General features: G+C 45.3%; 1 protein-coding gene across 6 annotated transcripts in view; it reads left to right on the top strand.

Annotated features, from left to right (window-relative positions):
* The window catches only part of Spats2l (spermatogenesis associated serine rich 2 like), a 178,046-nt gene extending 171,457 nt beyond the window's left edge, over window positions 1–6,589 (top strand). For 5 of the 6 annotated variants that reach the window (XM_031367545.1, XM_031367544.1, XM_031367543.1 and 2 more), the window contains 3 exons: window positions 74–176; window positions 2,732–2,952; window positions 5,689–6,589. In XM_031367545.1, the coding sequence (XP_031223405.1) occupies window positions 74–176; window positions 2,732–2,952; window positions 5,689–6,084 (720 nt within the window). In that variant the 3' untranslated portion in view covers window positions 6,085–6,589. The remainder of the gene's footprint in view (window positions 1–73; window positions 177–2,731; window positions 2,953–5,688) is intronic. The other variant, XM_031367546.1, reaches the window with a different exon arrangement.
* Window positions 6,590–11,744: the final 5,155 nt, after the last annotated feature.

Raw genomic sequence — 11,744 nt, forward strand, 5'->3', positions numbered from 1 at the left:
CAGAGGAAGAGGCCACGCGGACAGTGCCGCTGTGCTTCGGGACTGACTGGCCACACACTTCTCTTTCCTCTAGCACTTTGTCAGCGAACGCAAATATGATGAAGAGCTGGGAAAGGCTGCCCGCTTCTCCTGTGACATTGAACAGCTGAAAGCCCAAATCCTGGTCTGCGGAGAAAGTGAGTTTTGCATGCCTGCTAAATAATTCTGTGTGAGTAAGCTAGCACTGTTTGGGTTGACAGCAGAAATGTCAGGTGTACGGTCCCCTGGCATGACTAAACTGAAGCCTGAGGAGATTTAATGATCTAAGGTCATGACACAAGTCACTAGAAATGTCAGGATTTGAACTTAGACTCTTCAAATGCCACTGCCCACCAGTAAATCCTGAGGATTTATTACTCGGAACGGAGCAGGCCAGCTGCCGGATACCTCTCTCAGACTTCCGCCATGTTCCTCCAGACACACTGCTGCTCGGGTTCTGTGGATGCTGTTCCATGGGAGTTCTCTTGGCACTTGGGGAGCGATCAGCTGCTGCCGTGCAGGGCCCAGCCTGCCTGAGTGCTCTGGATGCTCTGAGATGCCGCCCACCCCACTCCCAGCCCCATCCCCTACCTTGTTTAGCCTGGGTTCTCTGCTGAGTGAAGCCAAAGATAATGAAAGACTTCGAGTCAGCCATTAGCTTAGTCTTGTTCCCTATTAAGCCTTAATTAGAGTGGCTAATGTGCAGCAAGATTGGCTGCTGGTTTTTCCTGTGCTCACAAGGGGAGGTGGAGATGAGTGACGGGCGCTAACGTGGCTTTGAGGACAGTCACGGAGAAGGTCCAACAACTGTCCCCAACCTCATAGTCAGCAGAAAACCAAGATTTGACTGCACTGGTTTCTTGTTTTTGTTTTTTGGTTTTTTTTTTTACACTGAGATTTCTTTTTCTCCCCTGTAAATAAAATATTATATAAACTTGAGCTACAGATTACAGAATTGTGCTGACTAGCTCATGCCATTACTCCCAGGTCACCTTTAGACTTTCACGCATGTCCTGTCTACCTGTTACGCACCACATGCGTGCATAGTAATACAATTTACTTTTGCCACAGGAAGTGGTAGACATTTTTCCATGTGGGTATGTTTAGCTAATTTATTTAGATATAACTGATGTGACCAGCCCTCAGATTCTAGCCTGTAGAGAGCTTCCAGTTGTGCCCCAGAGAACAGTGCTGGGACCCCAGAGAACACTGCTGGGGCCCCAGAGAACAGTGCTGGGGGCTTTCAGCTCCTGGATCTCTGTCATCCATCTGATCTTCTCCCTGCATGTCTCAGTTTTCTCTTTGTAGGCTGTCTCCCTCCTGGCAGAAGCCCTCTGGGGGCCTTCTCCATCCTCAGTGTGGCGTCCTAGGTTCTGCTTTAATCCAATGATAAGTGAGACTCTAATCCTGAGTCATAGCCCAGCTCAGGTGGGAAGGGGGAGGGGCCCTTCGCTTGCTTTCTCCAGGTGCCATCTAGGGAGAGAGATCGCCCCTTAACAAATTACAAGTGTCCACGTAAAGACAGCCTCGAGTGTTTGTGACAGTAATCCTCACAAAGCTCTTTCGTGGAGAGTGCGTGGCTACAGCTCCTCGATCAGAAGGGGAAATGGCCACACACAACTGAATCTGGTGAGCCTGGGAGCTGCTGAAGTCCCCTGGCTGTGTTTGGTCGGCCCACACTCATTTGTCACACCTTAACCTACAAAATGAAGGGACTGGAGATACATCCCTGTCCTTTCCACTTCTAACACTTCGTGAGCCCTACTAGCCATTCCTAATCCTCTTGCCAAACCCTGGGATTAAGTCTGATCCAACAAAAGGAACAGAGAAAATTGCTTTTAAAAATTGGTGACAATTTTAAAATGCAGAAGGAGGCCTTCCTGTCCAGCCTGGCACTTGAATCTCAGTGAGCTGTGAGAGAAAAGTCACGGCTTTATCCTGGAATTGATTCCCTCTGGCCTCGATTCAGCATAATCACATAGAAATCATTCTGCCTGAAACCACCACTTTCAAAAACAACAGGACTGGCAATAATAAGCATTGAACAGACCTGCCTGACCTGAATGTGTGCATAACAGAGAGCTGGCTGATAGGCCTGCCATGCGTGTAACACTGGAAATGGTGTGGAGCTACAGTTAAAGACTGGTTTGGGTAGCCCTGGTGCATGGGGCTGGCAGGCCTACCCAGTGATCAGAGATACTCATGACCCAGAGCAACAAAATTCTTAGCCCGTAACATCCACCCATCCCCATGCTCGTAGAATACAGAGCCCTGTCAGCCTCCTATCCTTATGCATTAGCAGCCCCAAGTAGTATAGAACCTGATAAGGACAGTGTAAATGGCTGAGTGATGGGAGAGCTAAGAGGCGGAATTCACTTATGGATGGCACAGAGAGGGAGCATCACAAGGTCATTATCTCCCTATCCATGGTGGTTCTTGACCTAAAGAATAATCTCTACTTCGCTCAGATAGATCTTCGTTCCTACAAATGCCTCTCCTCATGAATTCTACCACTGTGATCACTGTTGAGGGACTCTTAAGGGAGGAATATGGTGGTCTCTAAGCACCTCAGTGTCCTTGCAAACTCCATCTTAATGAGTAAACTTTCATGTTTGTATGGCGCTCCTGCCAGTGTCTTCCTCTTCTAGCACTTTCTAAGGGCTCAGCAGAGCTCTTGGCCCAGCCTTTCACACCAACCGTTTCCTTGTTGCAGTTACACATCCAAAGAACAACTACTCCTCAAGAACTCCCTGCAGCTCCCTGCTGCCTCTGCTGAACACTCATGCGGTAGCTTCCGGGAAACAGGGGAATTTTGCCCGGAAGTCATCCGGTCACAACAAGCCCTCTGAGGGGAAAGCAGCCAACCCCAAAATGGCGAGCGGTCTTCCCAGCACTGCCGATGCGTGTCACCAGACCATGCCCACTAACAAGCAGGTAAGCCATTCCTGGGAGGGCCTGCCTGCAGGAGTCTCAGCAGATCCTGGTGCATGCTTCAGGGAGGGAAACAACCATCTATTTTCAGAGGACCACTGAGCTAGTGGTTGTGGCAGGCTCCCTCTGGCTCCAGGAGCATCTCTTGGCCTCATCCTGTCAAGCTCACAGGCTCTTAGCTCCCTGGCCTCATCTGGTCAAGCTCACAGGCTCTTAGCTCCATGTATCCAGCTGTGTTAGCTCATTTACCTAATGGAGACAGTCCTCTCATGTCCTTCCTGCCAGCATCTCCAGGTCCTGAAGAGATGTAGGAACAAGATGCAGAAGCAGACCACTATTGGCGAGAGGAAACTGGTGACTCGGGAACAGATCAAAGGCAGTGCCACTTCCATTTACTTGGAGTTTCAGTAAAGCGCACACATTTCAAAATGACTGATTCATTCCTGTCTCCCATGTCCTCTAACAATACAACTTTCCAGCTCCTCCTCTTCTTTCTCTGTTGTATCTCTGAGAGGGAAATAGTAGCTTGCAGTTAGAAGATGAACAAGAAATGGGATTCAATGACGTGGGTCCTGGTCAGACTACAGTGATAGCTTTCACGGTCTCTGCAACTTCCTTCTTCAGTGTTTCAGACTGAAACTGCTGTCTAGCAGATACCCTGTTGGGTCTCTTTGTCTTGGCCTTTTAGGGGTTCCCGATACTGATACTGCCAGGCATTCCTGTGGTCCAGAATGATGTCATGAGCTTTAAAGTAGCGGTTTGGTACAGGGGGCACTATAGAAATGCACACCAGCTAAATGTGCCTTCCCTGCATTGATCCATGCTTGTTACCAAACTCCATGATGAACACAAGTCTCAATTTTAACCCAAGCGTTTCCTTTACTCAGTTTCTTTAAAAACAAAGAAAGCCAAACCCATAGCTGTCCTGTCCGACCCTTTTCAGCTCAGTGATTCTGGCATTCAGGTGATGGCTAATGTAAGCGGTAGTACCCTTACCTATCTAAACAAAGCAGTGAAGACCAGCAAGAAGGGCTCTGTGCTTCAGAGTAACTGTTATGAGCCCCACATCATTATCTTTCCTACAGATTGATGGGTGAGTGAGGCCGATGAGATGCCCACCCAAGATCAGCACTCTCCCTTCAGGAACACACTCCAGTACTTGAGGTCCTGGAATTCTGCTCTCACGAGTTCCCAAGCCCATTCTCAAGGACCATTTGGTTTTCTTTGGTGCACTTCCTTGAGGGAAAAACATGCTGCCAATCTGCACACCTCTCTATCCAAAAGATATGAGACTAGAGTAAGCTTAGGTATAGGCAAGAGTAGCCACCTTCCTGTGTGCAAGGCCCGCTCAGTGTGGGATGCTGCAGGGAACGGGGAGTATTCAGGCAATAGGATACGGTCCTGCACGGATACTTTTGACCTAGGCCCTGGATTATTGGGTGCTACTGTATCCTAAACCTGTGTCTTAGAGTCACGGTGTACAAACCCAAAACCTTATAGCTTTATAACTCACCGAGTTGCATTTTTAGCACTAAGAGGTCTGATTTTCAAGACACGGCTTTGTGTGTCAATTATGTGCTTGTGAGTCTTGTCAGGAAAGAGCACAGAAAGTGGGAGAGTTCCACCATTTTCTACATGTAGACCCAGGCAAGCCCATGAACTAACTAGCCACATCTACACCATGAAGCAACTTAGCTTCTACACCAGCATCTACACCATGAACCACCTTCAAGGAGATATGGTGACCTACTTCCTGAGTGCCGACCCCCTGTCACCTCTCACTGTTGGCTGTTAACATCAAGGACTCTTGGAGTCTTTAGCTTACACAGACAGTCCCTTTGGCCTGTTGTTGCCTTCCTACCCGTCTCCTTACGTCTCTGGCTGCTGCTGGCTGCTGGCTTGTTGAAGGAATTGCTTTTTGGTCTGAGGCTTTGAGCTGATTGGCTTTAAATTACAAAATGTTTTAGAAAAATTACCTCTGTGACCATAGCACATTAACGCTGCCTTCCCGGAGGTCTCCCAGGTATACCTCATCCCTGCATTTGCCTGAAGTAATATTTCTGAACTGTAAGAATGGTTGTTTTGAAATAAATTAGGAAACTTGTTTTGGAGAAGAAAAATCATGGGCAGAATGTCACTTCTTGCTTCATATATGTGATTAGAATTTAAACATAGACTGTACAGAATATTCAACTTAGAACTTTTTGTGGTAAAAGACCCATCTGTGTCCTGCCCATCTATGAAATGAAATACATTTCATTGTATTACATTTTAAGCATACAAGGGTTTTAGTTTGGTTTGGTTTGGTGTAGTTTAGTTTGGTTAGGGGTTTTGGCCTACTTTCTGGTTCTCTTCCTCCTTCTTCTCTTCCTCCCCCTCCTCCTCCTCTTCCCTCTTCTCCTTCTTCTCCTTCTCCTTCTTCCTCTTTTTCTTCTTTCTCTTCTTCTTTCTCTTCTTTTTCTCCTTCTTCCTGTTCCTCCTCTTCCTCCTCCTCCACCTCTTTCATCTCCTCCTCTCCCTCCCCCTCTTTCTATTCTCATTGAAGTTAAGTACTTGTCTTTCAGCTCCATTTACAAGGCTGTGGTTCTAGATCAAGAATTATGTCAACTTGACCTATTTGCATGTTGTCTATCTCTACCGTGATTTGAAAAAACTTTATCTGTTATTTTGGGGATGGGTTTTCCTGATGCCCACTAGTGTCTTCTGTGGTTTGTTGACTTCAGACATTTCTCTTTTCAGCAGAATGGACCCTCCAGCCAAAGACGAAGATTTAATCCACAGTATCACAACAGGCTAAATGGTCCAGCCAAGTCACAGGGCGGTGGTAATGAAGCTGATCCCATGGTGAAGAGCAACAACCGACACGAACACAGAAGACAGCCGCATAATGGCTTCCGTCCCAAAAACAAAGGTGGTGCCAAAAACCAAGAGGCCCCCTTGGGGACAAAAGCCCCAGAAGCCCCACCCCATTCTGAAAAGGCCCGTCGAAGGCAGCACGCTGCAGACAACTTAGAGGCCAGGCCTTTCCGGGGTAACGTCGGTAGGGTTTCGCAGTGCAATCTTTGTCCCACTAGAATAGAAGTTTCCACAGAGGCCACGGTTCTCTCAGTCCCAGCTGTGACGTTGGTGGCCTGAGCTGGGAAAGAGGAGAGCAGGTTTTGCCTGGTTGTGGTTCCCTGCCCAAGGTGCTGACCCAATCGCTGCCAAAAGAGCGTCAATCAGAATAAACCAGTCCCGTATGTTTGTGTCATCCTCTCGCGATCATTTTTACTATCCTAATACTCCGCTCTAGCTTGCTTCAGAACTCCCATGGCTTTGCTTGATCTGTTGTTGCTTCTCCTCATCAAGACTTTGCATCATGTTAGCCAGCCAGTATTTACTCACTGTTAGGAAAATCGAGATGTGGCTGAAGACCAGAGGCTCAGTTAGCAACCTATGTTGTAGCTGTGATGTCAATCCATTGGTTGTCTTTAGAGAGTTAATGTTGAAACAAGAAATTCTTGATCAGACAAACGTGATCTGCTGAAGACACATGTGCTTTTGTAGAATTTAACATCTGGTGTTTTTCTGAAATATATATAAATATATATATAAACATATATTGCTTTATTTGAAACAAATTAAAATATGCTGCATTTGACACCTGGCTTGTTCCTTTTATTGATGCCTCCCTTGTTGAATGTAACACTTCTGAGAAAAGGTTAAGGATCGGAATTTCGGTGCAAAGCTCTGTTTCCTTTGAAAGAACTCAAGAAATAATGATGCTCACTCAGTTACCAGAGGGATAGATGCTATGTACCCCAATCATCTTGGATGCCACATGGTAGTTGGAAACCTTGGACATAGCAAGATTTACCTCAGCCTAGCTTAAACAATAGATTATTGGTTCATTAATCAGAGTCCAGTTTGATCGTGATTCCTGCTCCTTTCTCTTCATTCTGAATTCTGTCCTCCATATTCTGACACTATATTCAGAATGATAACACTGACCAAGCTCTTGAGCTCTCTCACTGACTTCTGTGTGGGACACCAGCCTTGTCAGAAGTCACAGCAAAGCTCTGGCAGGCAGTTACTTGTTACAGACCTGACTGTAGATCACCCATGGAGTGAACAGGTTAGTAGGATACACTGGTGAACAAATACGTTAGTTAGCATAACCATAGTCCTCCCCAACACCGAATCAGGGCCTCCCCAGAAGCACTGGTTATGTAGAGAAGAGCTACTGCTGCCTCAGAGTACCCCAAAACCACAGGGCCCCAGTTCCCCTACCTTTGGACTGTCAGGCCTCCTTTGCTGGCTGCTTTCATGTGCAAATGCACCCCTTCAACTCCATGTAGAGATTTTTTTCTGACAACCCAGGTTCACTGGTTCTTGTCCTCCAGACAGCTGAGCCTGCTAGCCACACAGGCATCCTTTCTTCTTTCGCCAAGTAGAGGAGAGTATTTGCTCTCTCCAGAGCTTTCTGAGGTCTCCGAGTGTACCCGGCGATTTAATAGGAATTCAAAATGTCAAGTCACATTCCAGGAAGGAAGGAAGAGAAATTCGTTCAAATAAGAAAAGATGAATCCTTGGGACCACAGTCTCTGTTTACCCTGTCTGAGACCCTGAATTTATACCTTACAAATCAGAAGGATTTTTTTTTTTTAACACAAGTTCTGTGTAGCAAGATTCTGCTCGACCCCTGAAAAATGTCAGTTGGAATGTGGCAGCTGTAAAGATGGAGGCAGATAATTCTTACAAAGGGAAAGAAAATGGCCATGCCAGGTGAAGAATGTGCCTGCCTGTTCAGAGTTCGATCCAGCCACTCCTATCTTCTCCCACGCCCTCAAAAGATACCCTGGAGTTAAGAAAGCTCAGACACATTCCAGAGAACATAGCAAACACGCCCAGGTCACTGGAAAGAAACAAAAGAATGATTAAAAAGTATTCAGACCTGATCACATTTTTTCCTAGACTTTTTAACCTTAGATGCTGGCATGTGAACATTTTCAAATGTGCATTTTAAAATGGTAATTAAATACTATAGGTCTTTGAAATAAATACCCTGTCACATTTCTTCACCTCTGTAGAACCACTTGTTTAATCCTAAGGATCTGAGTCATATTCTAATGCCTTTCACAGTATGTATGTATGCATGTGTGTGTGTGTGTGTGTGTGTGTGTATGTGTGTATGTGTGTATGTGTGTGTGTGTGTGTGTGTGTGTGTGTGTGTGTGTGTGCGCGCGCGCATGCATGTTTAGACACATACTTGTAAGTGGAAACCAGATAGATAATAAGCTGTGGCATTGTTTATCCTTGGGGAGGTCCAGCTTAGTTTTGTTCTGTTTTTCTTTTCTAAGATAGGGTCTCTGGCTGGTCTGAGGCTCCTAGGCTCGCTTGTCTGGCTAGCTATCGCAACTCAGGGATCCACTGTGGCTGCCTCCCGCCCTGCCCCCAGCCCTGGGATTACCAATGCGAGCCAGCTTTTTATGTGAGTTATTGGTATCAAAGTGAGGTCTTCATGCTTGAATGGCAAACACTTTACCTACTGAGTGATTCTCTAGCCCAATTCTGTTATTCTCAATAAAGGAGTGGTAAACCCCTTTTAAAAATCCAAGAGCTATGAACACAACTTAAGTCTCTACATAGGATACAGAATAGACAGTCCTCTTTTAAGACATTTCTTTGACAGAGGTCAGAACTGTTTAATACTAATAATGCATGCATAACATCAGAACTCACCTATATCACACCACAGACCTACAGTCAAGACTCTGAAATCCAAACCCCATTGGGTTCCCAGTTACATTTCAAATTTACACTTCACTGGAGGATCTGCACGCTCCCACTCTGAGGTCATGAGAATGTCCCCTGTGCTCAGTGTGTTTAACCACTAAGAAACTGACCCTCGATGAAGGCTCAGTTTTAGGGAAGAAACTGGTAACACTAGTCTCAATTGAAAGCTCAGTCTCTAGACAGATTCTATTCATTTCAGAAACAGGAGTTCTAATTAAACATAGTCAGGTCAATGGGAAAGATACCAACTACAAGTTTCTGTTAAAGTAATGGGCTTGACAATTCTATTTTTTCTATAAGCCTAGATTTGAATCTCAATCTTGATTTAATCATGAGAAACAGGGACTGAAAACTATTTCATTTCCTAGACCAATTTTCAGTGGGGGATGGGAGGCTGGGCTGGTCCCCAACTGTACAGAAAAATACAGATTCCTCACTGTTACTGACAGATGCAGCATTGTGTCCCCCCACCACCACCACCACCACTTTTACACATTGCCTGCTTTGCTGGCTGCCTATGGTGCCCTCATGTGTCTAGCAAGAGAAATGTTTGGCTTTTCAACAGACATTCTAGTGACAGCTCATAAAATAATATAATGGCTCCCCTCTTCCCCCATTCAGAGTAAAACCTAAAAGTCACGCATAGGAGGGCCAGGGTTCCAAATGACCCCAGGACGGAAAGATACTGATACCAAAAAGAGCTGGCTGGATGCGCCAACATCTCTCAGCGATCGCTCACTAAGTGACCAATAGAGTTGATTTTCTCTGAAAGTACTGAGCATTTTATTTATTCTAATGTTTGAGGAAAAACAAGTGTGAAGGATTGGTAAGTCCTAGGGTCATTTAGCTAAGAATCTGAAGCACAAATTTAATAGCACAAAATGAAAGCACAATTTTAATAACTTAAAAAACATTATAGGGGTTTTTTCTTTATCCTCTTGCTTTTCATAACAAGTCTTTATAACTCCTAAGAAATATGTCTGTGTGTTTATGGTTTCTGAGGCTCAGTTTCCATCCACGAAGGCTCATTACTGCAGCTCCATGGGCAGAGCCGTAGGGTCTGAATCGAGTTATTTTACAAATGCACAGCACTGCTCCCAGTTGCTCTCATCACGCAAGCTTCCTACATGTTCTTTTTAGAATCATTTCCGGAAACCCTTTCCTTTCTTTTATCTGAGGACTGTCTCTTCCCATAACCTAGAAGTCTGATGCTACACTAGGTTCAGATTTTCCAGGAGAAATTGCCACACTCAGATTCCATAAAACAAAATTCTAAAGAAAATTTATTTATGTGGGGAAAAGTATATGTAGTACATTTCAACACACAATTCAGAACCATGACTGTGGCAATGACCAAAGAACTAACAAACAAACAAAAAAAAAACCCTGTTAAAAACATTTCTCGTCAAAAATAAAGTAAGCCATCCTATTGTAAACCAGAGATACTCAGCTTTGAATTAGATTTCTGACGTACTCAAGCCCCGCTGCCCTGTAGCCTCAAACACGCGCCTGTTTCTCCTACACACAAGCCCCAGAGGTCTACAAATCAGCGGCAGGTCTCTTGCAGCAACTGCACCCGTGTCTTGGTATCCGTTTTCTGTGTTAGTTGCTTGTCTGTTACTAACCCAGCAATTTAAGAGGAGAAGGATTTGTTCCAGCTCATGATTTGAGGGCACAGCCCATCATGATGGGGGCAGCATGACAGAGCAACAGCATGAGGCCGCTACAGCTAGGAAGGAGTGCTGGGGGTAGGCACTCCACTTTAGTCTTTATTAAGTAAATGCTTGGTCAGAAAATAAAGTGTTCCTAAAAGCAGGCATGGCATGGTGGCACATACCTACAATCATCCTAGCATTTGGGAGGTGAAGGCAAGAGGACCTCGAGTTCAAAGTCATCCCTAGCTACCTATCAAATTTGAGACCCTTTTCAAAAAAAAAAAAAACTGTTATTTCTAATTTTGTACTAAGATCAGAAATGTAACTGGGAACTCAATGGATAGAAATCCTCTTGGTATTCTTCAATTTGTTGTTGGTTTCCTCCCTCTTAGCTCCACTCCTGCCTGCAATTGCCAGCCCCAATGTTCTTATACTTGTCCTTACCCCCTAATGAGGAGAGGCAGTTATGTGCCCAGGTTGAGACACCCAGCAAGAGCAATGGTTCTTAGCGGGGGCAAGCAGAGCCTGTCACCTGCAGAAGGTATCGGGAAAGTCTGAGGCCATTTCTGATTGATGACCAGGTGGCAACCACCCACCTTCCAGTGCAAGTACAGTCTCAATGACCAAGTGCTATCTGATCCAAAATGTCAACAATGCCACTGTGCTAGATCTATCAGTGCGATGTGCTGTGTGCCCCCCACAATCACAAGTTCCCACATGCAACCGTATTGAGAGGCAAGGACTAAGGGGAAACATTTAGTTTACGGGGCTCCATGCATGAGTGGACTAATGTCAATACAAAGGGCCTAGAGGCTTTCAATTCAGTCTTGTTTTCTCATCCCCACCTGCCCCTCTGCTTTCAACATGTGATAGAACAGAAAACAGAAAAAGGCCTATGCTACATGCGGGTTTCCTTAATCTTAGACTTCCCAGCTTCCAGAACTCTAAGAAGTCTTCTCAGAAACACAGAAAAAAGAAAGAGGATAAATACTAGGGATTGAAAAAAGAGGCCACCCAGCAGACTGGATGCCACATGTGCCCTTCATTGAGTTGGTTACTTCTCTACTGGCTCCAACTCACTTGTCTGCTGACGAGCAACCCTGGCCTAAATGTGTGATTTCTGATGTCCTTAAGCTGTCTGTGTTGTTCACATTCAAACTGAGTTCCCAAGTCTTCCAAATGAAGAAATTGGGTGGTGAGTTCCTGAAAGATCTGGAATTGAGATGGAAATGTCAAAAGTTTTAAGAAACCTTGACAGAAAGAAGCGATTTTTGCCTTTTTCCAATTTGAGCAAGTATTGTCTCTTCCCCACCCCCTCCCCACAAGCCCTTTGCTTTTTAAACAAGTTTCTTCTCTAAGCTCACC

This window comes from Mastomys coucha, unplaced genomic scaffold (assembly GCF_008632895.1).
Source record: "Mastomys coucha isolate ucsf_1 unplaced genomic scaffold, UCSF_Mcou_1 pScaffold14, whole genome shotgun sequence".
Taxonomy (NCBI): Eukaryota; Metazoa; Chordata; class Mammalia; order Rodentia; family Muridae; genus Mastomys; species Mastomys coucha.